This window comes from Lemur catta, chromosome 9, assembly GCF_020740605.2.
Source record: "Lemur catta isolate mLemCat1 chromosome 9, mLemCat1.pri, whole genome shotgun sequence".
NCBI lineage: Eukaryota > Metazoa > Chordata > Mammalia > Primates > Lemuridae > Lemur > Lemur catta.
The window spans coordinates 37,927,454-37,943,852 of record NC_059136.1 but is presented as its reverse complement, the minus strand read 5'-3'; the positions used below and the strand labels follow the sequence as shown (position 1 = coordinate 37,943,852).

The window sequence follows — 16,399 nt, the reverse complement described above, 5'->3', positions numbered from 1 at the left end:
ACAACAATTACAACAAGCAGCTGTTGCCACTGCATGAAGTCTGCCTTCTTAGGACAGTGAGCTCCCAGGAGTCAGGTGCCATGTCAACTTTTCTGCAATCTTCATGGCTCCTGAAGGTACGCTGAGGGTACTCAGATGACCTAGTGCTTACTGATTTTTAGTAACTATTTAAATAAACTTTCTTGTGGGCATTTCTGAGATTTGGAGTGTGTGCTTTAAACATGAGAAACTATAGTCAAGGATTGTAAAATGTATTAGATACCTTTGTTCTTAAGAAGTTATTACACTCTTGCTCCACATTATAATTTATAATACGAGATACTTCTTCCTGCCAAATCTTCAGACCATAAATGTTGACATAGTCCTGTATGTATTCAAAAGAACGATGGAATCCATCCATGGTCGCTCCCAACTCTTTCAGCTTAGGCATCAATTCACTTGGCTGTGCAAATGGGGAAATGTAAATCTATTATATTGGAGGGGATTGGCAACTACTAAGACCTACATTAGACTTTAAATGATATACCAAGTGAGAGACTATATTCATAGTTTAAGACATAGTTTAAGCTTTTGAAATACTCATTGTCTACTTTCCTACTTCATCTAGGATGAGGGGCAAGTGATGTCATTCAGCAAGGAATGGATTTCATTCATTTGGAAAGGAAGCCTCAAATAAAGGAATATAAAAAATGAATATAAGTCATTTCTTTCATGTCATTTGATGAATATGCCTAATCTTAGAACACTTCAAATATTTAAAATTGAATTTACTGAAGTGAAAAATACCCTACATATAAATATCAGGCCTTTTTTTTTATACTGAGAAAAATTACTATATTCCCTAAAATATAGAGCAAAATAAAAAATTATAGCCTTTATAGTTCCTATGTGCTTTAGGGTTAACAATTGCTTTTAACTATAATAAGTAACTATGAATCATAAATATCATTAAGTTCAGCTCTTAAACTTGGGGAATAACAAGTGGAGGAAGGAAGTACTGGTTTTAAAAAGGATTTTCTCATAATATGAATGGATTATAAATAGGATCAAAAAGCATATCAGTTGTTTGTACTAAAAATCATAGATTAGATATACACTAGCCAGCTAGGAGGAAAGGTCTAGCCCATGACAGGTTAAAAATGATATTCTAGTCGATGCTGATAGCTGAGTAGAAAAAAGGACAGACCCATTTTGGTCCCTGGGTACCTTGGCTCGAGGGTTGAATATCAATCCCCTATGAAGGGCAAAAGCAACACGCTTAACGAGCTCCTTCCGTATTCCATCTTCTAGCAACTGCTTTGGATCCACCTAAGTACAAAAAAAGAGTATTCAATGGCAGTTAGAAAAGATTCAGTCCTGAAGAAATCTAGAGGAAAGATGACTTCCAGAACCTGTAGTAGAGCATTTTCCTAAATTATTTGTATATTTTTCCTTTCTTTCCCCTATGTGATCCTGTGCAGGGTGGACAGAACTATTAAATCTGTCATCTCTTTAGGACTCTTTATCCCAATGAAATTTATGATGAGACTTCTATAACATGACATGTCAAAGATGGTGAAAATGGAAAGTTTTGAATTGCCTCACATTCTAATTATTTCATTAAAAGTAAAAAGAGCCTTTTCGTATCACCAGGAGGAGGGAGTGGGATGAAGGGCCTTTGTTTGAATTCAGATGATCTTATCTCAGGGCATCTATATCCATATGAACAAACTCAAGTTTTGAGTTGCACCACTCTCTAAATTGAATAATTCTCTTTTCATTCAGCACTCCTGGAATGCTGTTTGTAATTTGGGAGATAAAACAGGAAAGCAAATCTGCTACCTAACTCTATAAGCTTATTTTGCTAATTTTATTTTCTATAATGAAAAAGCTTTAATTCCCTAAAAAACAGTCTCCTATCAGATCCATAAAACATCAAAATGGTTTTAACATGCTCCCTTGAATTCCCTGAGACTTGTTACTTTTAATTTGTAAAGAACCATTACTGTAAAAAGTCATAGAGACAATTGATGGGTTTTGTCTAGTTTTGATTATACTTAAACTTCAAATAAGACAGTTTTGCAATGGAGTTGAAGAAAATACAAAAGCCAGAGAAATATGCTGAATTACATCACGACCATGCAATCAGCAAAATCAACACTGTGGAGAAAGTAAAGGAGAAATGCCCTGGGTTTATCGACAGATACATTGTAAGAAAAAAAGGAATGTATGAGAAACCTGTAGATTGAAAAAGACTTAAATGATGTAACTTTTTAAAAAAATTTCTAGTGTTAAGAAATTTCTCCTTAGACAATGAAACCATAGAGACCCCAAGATTGGGTCAGGACACATGACAGGGATTCCAGAGTGGGGCTGGCTAACATCCACTTCTTGACTTAAGGGGTGGTTAGAATGAGTGGTGTGTATAATAACCCAATAAACTACATAATTATTTCTGTAGTTTTCAGTATCTGTGCTTTATTTTACAATAAAAAGGTAAATTATAAAAATATAATCAATGAGTACAAACTCAAAGAAGCAAAAAGAAGCTTTCAAAAAAATATTCCTCATAAGAACAGACTTAGTGAAAAAGAATTCAATGTTTTCATGAATCTAAAGGTCATGTGGCTCTTCCAGTTCTTCCTGGATTGTGACTAATCTACGGAAGTGTTCACAGCTAAGGGAAAGCTGTCTCCACATAGCCCCTTCCGCACATTTCTATTCCCCTCCCCTGAAGTTAACAGTTCACAGTTTTCACATGGATCCTCCAGACCTTTATTCATTTATACACACAAATATTTGTCCTTAAACCCATATTTAATTTCAAAAATCTAAACATAATGATATATCATAATATATTTGTTGTTCTGCAATGTGCTTTTTTCATTTTCCAACTTGGAAATTTCCCAGTGGCAAATTCTTTTATGAATGTCTACAGACCAATCCATAGTAAGAATGTACCAGGATATATTTAGCCATTTCGCCTATTGATAAATTTTTAGATTACAGATGCTCCTTGATTTATGATGGGGTTACATCCTGATAAACCCATCCTAAATTGAAAATAACACAAGTCAAAAATACATTTAATACACCTAACCTACTGAATATCATGACTTATCTTACCCTACCTGAAATGTGTTCCAAACACTCACATTAGCCTGCAGTTGGGCAAAATCAACCAACACAAAGTCTATTTTATGATAAAGTATTGAATATCTCATGTAATTTATTGAATACTTCACTGAAAGTGAAAACGAGATGGTACAGGTACAATCATAAAGTTGAAGCATCGTAAGTCAAGAACCATCTGTATTTCTATTTTTTTTTTGGCTGCCTCTAACAACAAACACTTACACATATATCTCTAAATATCTCACTTGTTTTAAGTCATGTCAACCAGAGCAAGCCTATTTTATAAGTGTTTGAAATACATCCTTAACATTCTGAGGGTAAAGATTAGTGAGGGCCACAGGACTTTTTCCAAAAGCCCTGACTTGTCATTGTTACACAGGCAGAGAAAGTCTACTGGGTTGGACAGGGTTGGTCTGTGGGATATGCCTTCTGATCTTACCATCTGAAAGACAGTGGGAAAAGATTTACATTTTATCAAACAGTCTTTCTTTTGATAATTATTGCTAATTACCTGTATTAGGTTCTATTACATCCTTCCTATGTTGGTCACTTTGCAGTCCTAGGATTTATCACCCTGTGTATCATCCTTCATTAGTAAAAAGTGAGTAACCTGCATGTGTGTTCTTTACACATCAACTGAACTAAACTGGCACTGGGCCTAAAGCATGTTCAGCAGATTCTATTCATATCCCAGGGGCTACAATGGTATTTCTTTTAGCATGCTTTCAGGAAGCACATGCCAAAGTTCCCTTTCTACTTAAGTTCATTTCCTCTAGTTTCTTGGATTTTAGTTAATAAAATAAATTAATAAATGTTAATCTCGCAATTCAACAGCTATACATCTTATTTTTTAAAAATTAGCAATGTTCAGATTCTACCGATGTCAGATAAATGGAAAAATAAATAAAAGCACCATGAACTATGTGAATGGGCACATCACTAGTCATCACACCATTCCAAATTAAAACAGCAATGAGACACCACTTTATATAACCTTGGGATGGAAAAAATTAGAAAGTAGATAATACCAAGTATTAGAAAAGATCTAAGTAGATACACTAGAAACAATCATTTCAGAAGGCAATTTATACTTTGTGACAAAGTGTAAATAGACCCTAAGTTCAGTGGCCCCACTCCTGGGTATGTAGATTTCAGAGGCATTCTTCTTGCACAGGTCTGCAGTGGGGACATGCTCAGAGATGCTTATCATGACACTGTTAGTGATAATGGGGAGCACAGGTGTCTATCCCCACGGATGATTAAGTAGAATGTGGAATTCTATGCAGCAGAAAAAAGTAACCAACTATCTGACCTATAGCAACATAAACATTTCCAAAGCAATAACCAGTGAGAAAAGTTGGAAAAAGATGAGACTTAGAGCACAATATGATTTGGATAAATCAAAAACACATGCATACATAAAATAATGCCACATGGTAAAAGTGATCCTTGCATATTTAGGAACACACGTCAAACAAACAGAGTGCGTGCTGTGGGGATGGAAATGGGAGGGGGGATCCAGGAGAAGGTAAAAAAAGACAAAAGAAGACAGGAGCTTGCATATATCAGTGATGACAATGGCCTGTGAACAAGGGACACGATTGTCTTAGCTCTCCCTATCTGGTGTGCAAAATAAAATTACTAAAAAGAAAAAGTTTAGGCGGGGGAGAGAGAGAGAAAGAGAAAGAGAGAGAAAGAGAAAAAGCAATTTTGTCTTAGGAAATTTATTGATTTTTGTTTTCTATGCTTTTATAAAAATTCAATGAAATAGATTTTTCTTAGATTTAAATAACTCAGGTAAAACAGTTACTAGTACCACACATTTTCTCTAGAAGTATAAGATAAAGAAATTCCAAGATTATATCATAAAGTTGCCTTTGTTATGAGAAATAAAGATTACAATGCTCTCTCTTCCGCTATCAAAAATGAGTAAAATGAAGATCACAATCAGAATGTGAAACCACAAGATGATATCACTCCCTGTTCTACATGTGAAAATGACCATGAAAATCCAAACATCCAAGAGTCTCAGTGTGAGGCCACAAGGACCAGCACTGGAATCATTACCTTGATGATGCCAACCAAAGTCGTTTTCATCATTAAGATGCCTTCCGTAAAGATTGAAATAGCATGAGTAAGCTTGGCAACCTTTAACAAAGAGGAAGAGGTATAATAAATTACTTCAGATAAAAGACCCATCATTTCTGTGGAAAGCTAAAATAATGGCTGATAGTCCTGAAATAGGCCAAGATCACAGAAAATGAGAATGTAGCTTTAGGACGCCTGTGTCCACATGTCCTGGAAAGAAATAAGTGTTTGCGGTAAAGACCACTGTTAGACATCTCGGGTAACTAAGAAGACATCAATTAATTGTTTAATGTTTGACAAGGCATTTCTCCTTCTCTGGGCTTCATTTTCTCATGTCTAAAACGAAGGTTAAGACTCACTGACAGGGATGGTCCCTTCTAGCTAGAAAAGACCAATCGAGACTGAAAAGGTGACCCCCCCCCACCCCCTCACTGGCATCCATGTTCTTCTCACGTAACACCAGTGGCCACTGATAAGGTAGACAGATACTGTATTTTTGAGTCAGAATAAATGTGGAAATACCAAGCTTGATGATCTAAATTCCTGATGTATTTTTTAGAGTTGTGTCCAAGAATGTCACATCACATTTTCAGTTTTCACTTGATTTTACTTTTCATATCTTTGAACTTTAAGTTCAGGGAGAAAGAAACACAGAGGTGTGTAGGTTCAGGAACAACCTCTGAGGATGCTTAACTATTGAGTAGGCTTAAAGTTTGTCTATAGGAAATGGTTAATAGAATATAGATTATTTTGAGCCACTGGTTTGGTATAGAAAGCAGGAACATGAATATGAAAAGTCTCGGTAATCTAGCCCAAAGAGAACAAGGGCTGATTTATCAAGACTGTTCTAGAGAATGGTAACCAGCTGAGTTCTCTTTCCACTGAGCATTCAGGTGGGCAAGGCCTTAAATGACACCAGGAAAACGTCAGGAATAAAGGTGTGATTGCACTGAAACGGTAAACCATGGCCATTATTGGGAATGTGAGAAAACACATCAGAATTGGTCTGGTAGTCCCTGGGATATGGCAGGCAACACAGACCTGTGATTTTTCATGGATTTTAGTGTAAAACATCAAAGGCAGAAGTCAAAGGGACATGGCACCTCGTATCGTGGGCCAAGCTGAGCATAGTCCCTCAGCTTGTCTTTGTCCAGGCGGGTAGGCACCTCAATGATATCATGAGTCTGAAGCTTTATGATCTTTAGAAGAGATGTAAACATGCTTTCTGGAATGATCTGCAAAACCTTTAGTGAAAAGAGAGGAGGAAATACAATTAAATATCTATTTTATTTTTCTTAGCTGATAAATATTAGGATGACAGTAAGAAGGGTACTGATGTTCTGATTTGATTAATACACACTATAGGTCTGTATCAACACATCACATGTACTCTATAAATATATACAACTATTATGTTGAGAAATCTCCAAGAACTGTTTTTAACGACTGCTAGCAGGCACAGGGCTCCACTCCTTCAAACATTAATTGCTCACCAAATATAAAGCTAATCCTCCTAGAAATGCTGCAAAAGAATGTATTATTCCCACGTTACAGATTTTAAAAAGACTGAGGATCAAAGATGTTAAGTAACATCACTGTAGAGCACTCAGCTAGTATGTGACACAGATAAATTTTGAATTCAGGCCTGTCTGGCTCCATGCTTCATCATAAGTTATTAAAACAAGCACCAAAATTCCCATGAAAAGTTGAACTAGGTTCTGGCCAGAATATGTTGGATCTGGATCTTTTATCCACTAGCTCTGTGATTTTGAAGAAGCTACTATACTCTCTGTTTCTCAGTTTTTACATCTATAAAATGGAGGTTAATATCACCAGCATTTATAAAACAGAAATAAAATTCCTCTGCAAGTAAAACTGCATCTGTATGTCCAGAGTAGCAGTAAGAATGTTTGTTTGGGGGTACTACAAATTTCTGGGATCAAAATCTAAAAAGGGAAAGGGACACAGGTGTACTTTTTACAGGGCTCCAGTGTACCTTTTGCATTTAAAACACCAGTTAGCCAGTAAGAGTGAACACCACTTTGATGCATTTCTTACCTTTCTCACATAGGACACCAACTCGCCGGAATAATACTGAGACACGCTGAGAAGGTCAGGGCTGTTTGCTTGGTTAATGCGAAGAAGGGGCAGATCAAGGGCAGAGGCAAGCTGGAAGAAAAGTATGGTGTATGTGTTTCTGTTTCATAAAGAGTCCTAGAAATCTCTCTCTTTCCAGAAAATGTAACATATAACAAAACACTTGGGCTTTACCCAATAGAGGGTAACAACCACCAAATCTCATCCATATTACTAATAGTTTCTGACAATACAATCTTTAAAAAATTATAGTTATGTGTTATGGCAGTGGTTCTCAAATTGTGTTCCCTGGACTAGCAGCAGCATCAGCATTTCCTGAGAATTTGTTAGACATGCAAATTATTGGGTCCCACCCCAGTGGGACTTCATCATAAGCTCTGGGGTGGGGCCCAGTAATCTGTCACAACGAGCCCTACAGGTGATTCTGATGTGTGCTCAAGTTTCAGAGCCACTGAGCTACAGAAGATAATGACTCCTGTATGAAAATCACACTTTTTTTTTGTTTGAGACAGAGTCTGGCTCTGTTGCCCAGGGTAGAGTGCCATGGCATCAGTCTACCTCACAGCAACCTCAAACTCCCGGGCTCAAGCGATCCTCCTGCCTCAGCTTCCTGAGGAGCTGGGACTACAGGTGCACGCAACCATGCCTGGCTAATTTTTCTGTTTTTAGTAGGGATGGGGTCTTGCTCTTGCTGAGGCTGGCCTCGAACTCCTGAGTTCAAGCGATCCTCCTGCCTTGGCCCACCAGAGTGCTAGGATTACAGGCATAAGCCACCATGCCCAGCTGGAAATCAGACACTTTGATTGATGGCTTACTGAATCTGTCCAATCTAAGATGCCATGAAGTGTAAGAAATGCCATTGTTTTAGGCACCTTTCCTTCAGAAAGAAAGAAGATGCTGCCAACTAAACTATGAGTATGCCATCAATGATAAAACCCATCCCTAATTACAGAAATGTTAAAATATGCAAAAAGTACATCTCAGAATTGGTACACAAGGCAACTCTGTCAGAAGACATTGAATAAACTATTTGTTCATTTACTACCTGTTAGGTTTGTTCCAGGTGGGAACCTGAAAAGTATGTATAGGACAGAATGCAGTTAATGGAAAACTTAGGCTTGTAAAACAATAGCCACAGGAGTCTGGAGAGTCCTCAGACGCTGTAAATCTAACAGACAGCTGCAGCCAGCATTCCTATCCCACAGGGACGAAGTTTATCCCTCTCCAGCTCTCCTGGTAAGGACAACACCGGAGCTGAAGGATGGATGTGACTGGGGCAGGAGTCCTAGGAGCTGGTTGTTTGAAAAGGAATTTATTACAAGCGGCTGTTCTGGCCCCTTACTTACTCCCGCCGGAGAAACCCTCTACAAAACCCAAGGCTTTCCCCTCCCTTGGGGTGGACGCTTTTTCGCCTCCACCCATCTGCACCCAGATGCTCAAAATAAACAGCATTTTGCTACACGTTAGGCTTCGTGTGTCTCTGTCTCGGCTCTGGACCTAACACTAGCATCTGAAATGACCTTGAGAGCAAGAGCTGTGCCTGTGTTGTTCACACTATTCCCTAACCGTTAAATACTAGGTTTGTAGCAGAGGCTCAGTAAGAATTTTTTGAACAAATAAGTAAAAAGAATTAATTCATGCTTAGGGAACAAAGCACCCAAAGGATTCATTCAGATTTCTAGTATGCTAATAAAAAAGCCTATTTCTTTATTTAAAAACAATATTCTGTAAGACATTCCAACATTTATTATTAATTCAAGCTTTATTTCTGGCATCTTTTGAAACTATGCTCTCATGGAAAAACTGCTAACTATTTTCAGTCTATAAAAATACTTAAATTATCCAACTTTCTAAAAAGATGAAATCTTGGGAATTAACGAATGAGGTAAGAAGGAAGGCCAACTCTTTCTTGTAACAGAATATGATCTCACTGTTCTTTGCTTACCTTTAGGAATGTAGCTCTGAGTTTAGTGACCATGGATGGGTTCGCCCTTATGCTTTCCTGCATTATGGATGTGAAACTGTAAAAAGAGAAAAACGGTAAGAAGATGTTCCCACTGGCCTTCATCAAGGACAAATGGCAAGCTGTCCCCATTACCTGTCAATTAACTGCCAAGCAAAAGAAAGGTCCCCGACGATCTGCATTGTGATCAGGACTTCCTCTTTAATGTTAATGGTTCTGATCATTTGATGGAGAAACTTGCGAGTATCAGCAAGAAACTGACATACTTGCAGATTTGATTCCAGCTGGTGAAATTCTTGGACCTATGTTACATAAATACATTTAATTTAGAAATTCTAAAGGGCCTCTATGATGCTAATTTCTCTTTGAAAACACTTCAAATGAAGCACACTATACATCTATAATTTATTGATAAAATTTTTATTTCAAATTATAATTTCAGAAATATATAAGCCCAGTCATAAAAAATGTACAAGTTTCTAGGAATAGAAAATTGTTCAACTGCTTATTATCCTGTCCTGTACACATAGGACATCATAAATAAATACTCTCAGTTTCCATTTTATGATAAACATATATTGGAAAATCCTCTTAATTCTGAAGATTTGCAGGGGTGCTAAAAAATTAAGTTATATCTCAACCAATGTGTTGCCATGTATACATTATTAAGTTATTTTGACATACTCTTTAAATCAAAACAATAATTCCATAGTACCTGAAATTTTATGTAACTCAAGAGGCCGGGACTAAATGCCAAAATAAATAAGTTAAATGATAAAAAACATCCGAGATTTACATAGTTGTTTACAATTGTCCTACAGACTAGAAAATAAAAAAAAAAAACAGGCAAAGTAGAAACAGTACAAGTATGCAATTGTTCTGGAATGAGAAAATTTGGTATGCTAACAATAGAGTATTATACTGTGTTGCCATTTATAGTGACCATCCTAAAAAACCTGTAAGAAACAAGAAAAAGCCTATAAGAAAGTCTGCTATTCAAATGAAAGCTAGAGTGGCTAAAAAAAAAAAAAAAAAAAAAGTCTGCCAAGTGAAAAGAGTATTAATTATATATAATCATACCAACTGGACAGAGTTATGGAATGAGTAAAGATGATGTTTTAAATAATAGAATTTATAGTTATTGTTCTGATTATTTTAGTTTCCATTTTAAACTTAAACATACAACACAAAATTTTAAGAGTGGTGAGGTATAATCATTTTTTTGGTACAATCATTGCTGAGTAGATTGTTGCTTGAGCTCAGGAGTTTGAGAACAGCCTGAGGAAGAGTGAGACCCTGTTTGTACTAAAAATAGAAAAATTAGCTAGGCGTAGTGGTGCCTATAGTCCCAACTACTTGGGAGGCTGAGGCAGGAGGATCGTTTGAGCTCAGGAGTTTGAGGTTGCAGTGAGCTATGATGATGCCACTATATTCTACCCAGGGTGACAGACTGTTTGTCTGTCTGTCTCAAACAACAACAAAAAAAATTAGTTTTTCAGAAAAGAAAATATACCACTTTCAAGCATATGAACATTATAAAATTATTTTCATTCTTGGGTATTCCTTTCCCCAAGGCACACACTTTTTTTTCACAAACCTAAAAATGGTACACACATGCAATTTTGTTTTTGCTTTTTCCTCCTTAACACAATTTACCCAATATTTCTATATTGTTTTCATAATTATTTTTCCAAGAGTATATGTTTCCTCAAGTTGAAATAGCATCATTTTTGCTATTTTTGCATTTTCTTCATGCTAGTCATTTAATTATTTCTCCAAATTTGGGGCACTGCATATAATATTATAGGAAGCATATTAATTCACATTGCTTTTGCTTCTGATGAAATATTCTCTTAGATACATTTGTAGGAGGAGATGGCTGGGTGGGTCATAGGTATGATTCATGATCCAAGAATTGTCTTTTAAAAAGCCTTTCCTTACCTCCTCCAAAGCTTGTATTAGTTGCACAGTTTTTCTGCCTGCAGCAGTAGAATCATCATAATTTAAAGATGATATTTGTTTTGAGATCTCTCTGAACCAAGCTTGAAGATTTTCTATTAATACAGAAACAAGGAAAGACTACTGAAAACCCAGAATTCCTGTAGCTGTGGCTTTGAATTTAATTAAATAACCTTTTACAAATCCAGTTTTTTAACTCACAGAGCTTTTACTATGGGCCTAATGCTATTCCCAGGAATTCTCCAAACAACAAAACCTTCTGAAGCATGTGACATAGTAGGATAGATTACGCTTTCTATATAAACAACTTAGTCAACACTTGGCAGAAAAGGACTAAAGCCCCAAGCCCATGTTGTAAAGGGTAAGTGCAAAGGTGGTAGTGGCAGTGCAGAGGAGTCAGGAAGGAACTGAAGGACGTAACCCAGTTCCCAGAGAGAGTTTTCTGGAGAAAAGACGAAGGGTAAGATCTAGACGGTCAGAGAGGTAAGAAGGGTATTCTGTTTAGATGAAAGACAGCCATTGGCAGAGGCTTCAGGGCAAGAATGGCAATGGCATGTCTTGGAAGGTGAGGAGGAGACCAACACGTCAGAAGTAGGAGGTAGGACTGGTGAGTTGCAGGGAAGTCTGAGCAGTTCAGCAGGTGCCATTTACATTCACAACTCAGTGGACATGTCACATAGCAGAGAAGGGGGAGGGTGTCAACATGCTGATACCCTCAGTGGGTCAGGCAAAGGACTAAGCTTCATCTCATTTAATCTTCACAGCAATCTATGGAGGTAGAAATTATTGGCCATTTCTCCAATAAGGAAGCTGAGGATCCTACACAGGGTTTCACAGTTACTCAGTGGTAAAGCCAGGGTTTTCACGATTGTCTGTCCAAATTCAAAGGCTGTGTGCTCTCTTCACCTCACCAAGTTGATTCCCTCAAGATATTTTTTCTTTGCTTATCAATGGAATGATATCACTTTATTAAAAGAAATTAATGATTTATAACTCAAGTTATTTCAAGAATTGGCATGAGGGATACTTGTAATAGTAAAGATTTTTTGTAGGACTGAGGGACAGCGATAGAGTAGCAGAAAGAGCACAAGATTCAAAGTCTGAGGTGAGTGAAATCTGTGAGGCCCTACCTTTGTCACCTTCAGCAAATGATCAATTTTTAAGCTTCAGTTTCCTTACATATAAAATAGGGATTAAGATGTTTATCTCATAGGGTCGTAAGAATCAAATGAGAAAAATTTGTGAAAGTACTTCCTAAGCTGAAATAAACAATACGGCCAGAAAAAGTATCAAATCGTTATTTGAATGACTTCTGAAACAATGCTGGTATTTACAAGGATAAAAGAAACTATCACACAGATTAATGCACCAGTTCTGGCCAACTAGTCTGGTCATATTGTTACAAGTGGTTCCTGTTTTTAAAAAATTAGAATATGGTAATCTGTAAAGCACGCTATCAGTTTATATCACACGATTATAAACTGGCTGATTTTTCCCAATAGGAACAATAACATAATTTGGAAATATATTTTAGACTAACTACTCAGTATCAAATAAATCAACAAAAGCCAAAATACAGTAATCACAAACTTTTATTCATTAAAAATAATAAAGTTTTAAAATAAAAAGCTACACCATTAAGCAATTCTACTGTGTAGTTAACTTCATCAGAAATGAATCGGATAAATATTAAGCATTAAAAAAGTTTAATTTGTCACATTAAAATTCACAATGGTTTTTTGGGAGCAATTGAAAAATTCTTATCCATAAAGATTTGAAATGATGCCAAAATTTTTCTATAGATAAAATTTCCTAAAAGAAGCAGGATCAAAATTATCAAAGAAAAATGAGCTGTTTCCTTTCAAAAACAGTCTGCAGGTTCCCTCCTCTGCCACTAGGTGGCAGGTATATTTGGTGAACAAGAACCAAGCAAGATTAGAAGACAAGAATCTTACATATTCTCTATGTTGGTAGTTAGTGATATTCTGGGGTGATACATCCCTCTGAGAAGACCATGAAATCTATAGATCCTTTCCCCCTCCAAATGCACATAAACTGACACATCAGTTTTGTATAGCATGGGGGCAGAGGCTGACTATAACTCCCTAAACTTTATCTATGAACCAGAGTTACAAGAACCCTTAGCTTAGCCTAACCTCTTATTTCAAAGATAAGACATGGAGCCTGAAGACCAGATGGATACGAACATTGCCCAGGAAGCACAAAGCTAGAGGCAGCCAAAACTAAACTTCAGATCACTATTAGCAATGCTAAAAAAGGACATCAAAGCATACACTGATGAAAAACAAGGACTTTTTACCCTGCCAGTTTCTAAGGTTTCAAATAATTTGCATATATATATATTCACACACACCAATACTTCTTCTTCAGCAATTACCATTTTTCTCCACTCTGGTTAGGGGCTTCACTCCCGAAAAGACATCAGCAAGCTCAGTCATCCGTTCTGAACCCTCTTTCTTATAATACTCCCATTTGGTTTGCTTTTCTGAAAGCATTTGCTTGAACATCTGTTGAGAAGATAGAAAAGATTTATTTACTTAAGGGAAAATCCAGATTAGGCAGTTTATGAAGAGAGCTTGAGTGAAAACCAATTTATTATAAAAGACACTAAAAATTAACATTGACCCTGATGCCATCTCTTAGGCATTACTACTTCATATGAATTGAGGGGCAAAGCTAGACCACTTCTAAGACAGTGGTTCTCAGACCAACAGCACATATGCACCACCTAGAGGACTTTAAAGTTTTCAGATTCCCAAGCCAGATCCCTAAAGATTCTAGTTCAGGAAGTCTTGGGTAGGCCCAGAAATCAGCATTTTAATTTTTATTTATTTATTTTTTGAGATGGGATCTTGCTCTGTTGCCCCAGCTGGAGTGCAGCGGCATGGTCATAGCTCACTGCAGCCTTCAACTCCTGGGCTTACGTGACCCTTCTGCTTCAGCTTCCTGAGTAGCTGGGACTACAGGAATGTACCACCACACCTGGCTATTTTTTTTTTCTTTCTATTTTTTTGTAGAGATGGGGTCTCACTCTTCCTTAGGTTGGTCTGGAACTCCTGACCTCAAGCGATCCTCTAGCCTCAGTCTCCTAGAGTGTTGGGACTATAGGAGTGAGCCACCATGCCTGGCTTATTTTTAATGTGTATTAATAATTAAATTTGTGACCACTGATCTATGGTTCTTTCTAGGCAACAATTTCTGCGATTCTCATGCAATTAGTCAGGGAAGCATTGACTATTATCAGATGACTGAGGGACTAAAATACCTACAAAGATTCTTTCTTATGTTATTATACAGTAATTCTGTTTATTAATTCATTTTGACATAAAGTTTAAATCCTATAAAGATTGAATTCTACCTCTACTTAGGTAGAGGAGAAAATGATATAACTCAAGGTTGGGTTTTTCTTTTCTTGAAACAAACTTAAAAAAAATGCTTATTTCTCATTAAAGAATATGGTATCTCAGACAAAAGTAAAGGGTTTATTTCACTGGGCTCTTATGAGGTAAATATGCACGAATGCTGATTTTTCTCTTAAATTCTCACCAGCATTATAATGAATATTGAAAACATGAACAATGGGATAGGGAGACTCCATCTGCAGAAGGAGAACCAGGCTATATGGAATTCTGTGGGGCCTGTGGAGGAGGAATCTCAGTGACCTGGGCATGACAATTCATCAATAAAATAAGAGGATGAGGAACTGTGAGAATTATTTATGGAGTCTGCCCCATCTTTGTGGGTGCCTGGGATGAATCGATGCCATTTGACAAAGGCAAAACAACAACACAAAATCACCCAGAGGCCTTCATAATAGACCAAACGGCTTTGGGCCCTTCAAACACTGATCCACATGAACTCACAGGCTTCCCAACCTCTAAGATGGAATTTGGGACAGGGGATGGTCCTTGAGTTAGGAAATGTACTGTCATATAAAGATTAGAAGAAACACTGGTCCAATTACTGTGTTTACAGGAGAATCAGAAAGTGATTCTGGAAAAGGGGTGGGATGGGAGGTAGGAGAGAGGAAACATATGTTAAAGAACCAAGCTGAAATGTCAGAAATTCAAATATATTATTTCTTCGCTCCATTTGTATTGGGTAGTTTTTTTCTTTCTATCAGAGCCTTTTCTCTTCTTGAAGACCTTTAACAATGAGGCTCCCTTAGGCTGCCTTCTGTTTCCTCTCTACCTGAACAGACTGAAGGAAGCTGTTCACTCTATTTCAGTAGATTCCAGAGAACAGATCTATGAGTAGAAATGTAGGCTTGGTCAGTTAGATAGCCCAGACCTGTCCTGATTTCCACTCAACAACACTGAGCTACATAGTATAGGACTCCTGGGTCCCTGATGCTCTGGTTCATGACTGCAACGAGTCTGAGGGCCTTTCTTCCTTGTGGGCCACTCTCACTTGCCTCTGAAAGACCAGTTTTGCTTTGATCAACTAATGTGGTACCTGGTTCCTCCTCTTCTTGGATCTTTCCTGGTCTCTCTTCTTGGCTTACTCTGTCTTTCTTCCCCACTATACTGAAAGCTCCTAGGTTGGTAGGGGCATGCCTTGTTCATTTTGGAATTCCTAGCACCTAGCTGGAAACAGAGTATGTACTCAATAATTTTTTGCTATTTAGAGGGAAAACATTTAAAATTATTAATAGATCAAAAAGGGGTAGCATTTCTCTAATCTTATAAAATTATACCCAGATAAATCTCAGAAAACACTCAACACATGCATTATGATTATGTTAAAAATCAGCATCTATTTTTTTCTTAGCTACTTAATAGGGGAATATAGTGTCTTCGCATACCTAGAAGATAAAGAAACATCTAGTATACCACTAACCAAACTGAGGCAAGGTGAGGATTGGTTTGAAATGGGCATTAATGTCTGGGGCTAGTTCCTGGGTCCCCCTGATCCGAAACCCCAAGGTTACTAGTTATAAAACCTGGGCATTCCCAAGTATCTACCGTTTTTATTATGCCCATAGAGGCTTCTTTAGTGGTAAGACTAACCTCAGAATTTCCTTCAGTGAATTCAGATTCCTTATAGTCCTTAAGATGACCTTGTTCAAATGCAAATCACCCACCCTACTTAAACCCCTTCCAGTAGGTTCTCATGGCTTGTAGGATCAAGACAGAAATTCTGTAAGGCCCAGCATGA

At 37.2% G+C, this 16,399-nt stretch overlaps 1 protein-coding gene across 2 annotated transcripts in view; it reads right to left on the bottom strand.

The window, feature by feature from the left end:
• Window positions 1–16,399, bottom strand: part of WASHC5 (WASH complex subunit 5) — a 59,511-nt gene that overhangs the window by 19,559 nt on the left and 23,553 nt on the right. For both annotated transcript variants that reach the window (XM_045561473.1, XM_045561474.1), the window contains exons 11-19: window positions 13,620–13,749; window positions 11,204–11,316; window positions 9,398–9,564; window positions 9,245–9,320; window positions 7,261–7,371; window positions 6,306–6,446; window positions 5,182–5,262; window positions 1,207–1,308; window positions 263–442 (exon numbers count right to left, since the gene is read on the bottom strand). In XM_045561473.1, the coding sequence (XP_045417429.1) occupies window positions 263–442; window positions 1,207–1,308; window positions 5,182–5,262; window positions 6,306–6,446; window positions 7,261–7,371; window positions 9,245–9,320; window positions 9,398–9,564; window positions 11,204–11,316; window positions 13,620–13,749 (1,101 nt within the window). The remainder of the gene's footprint in view (window positions 1–262; window positions 443–1,206; window positions 1,309–5,181; window positions 5,263–6,305; window positions 6,447–7,260; window positions 7,372–9,244; window positions 9,321–9,397; window positions 9,565–11,203; window positions 11,317–13,619; window positions 13,750–16,399) is intronic.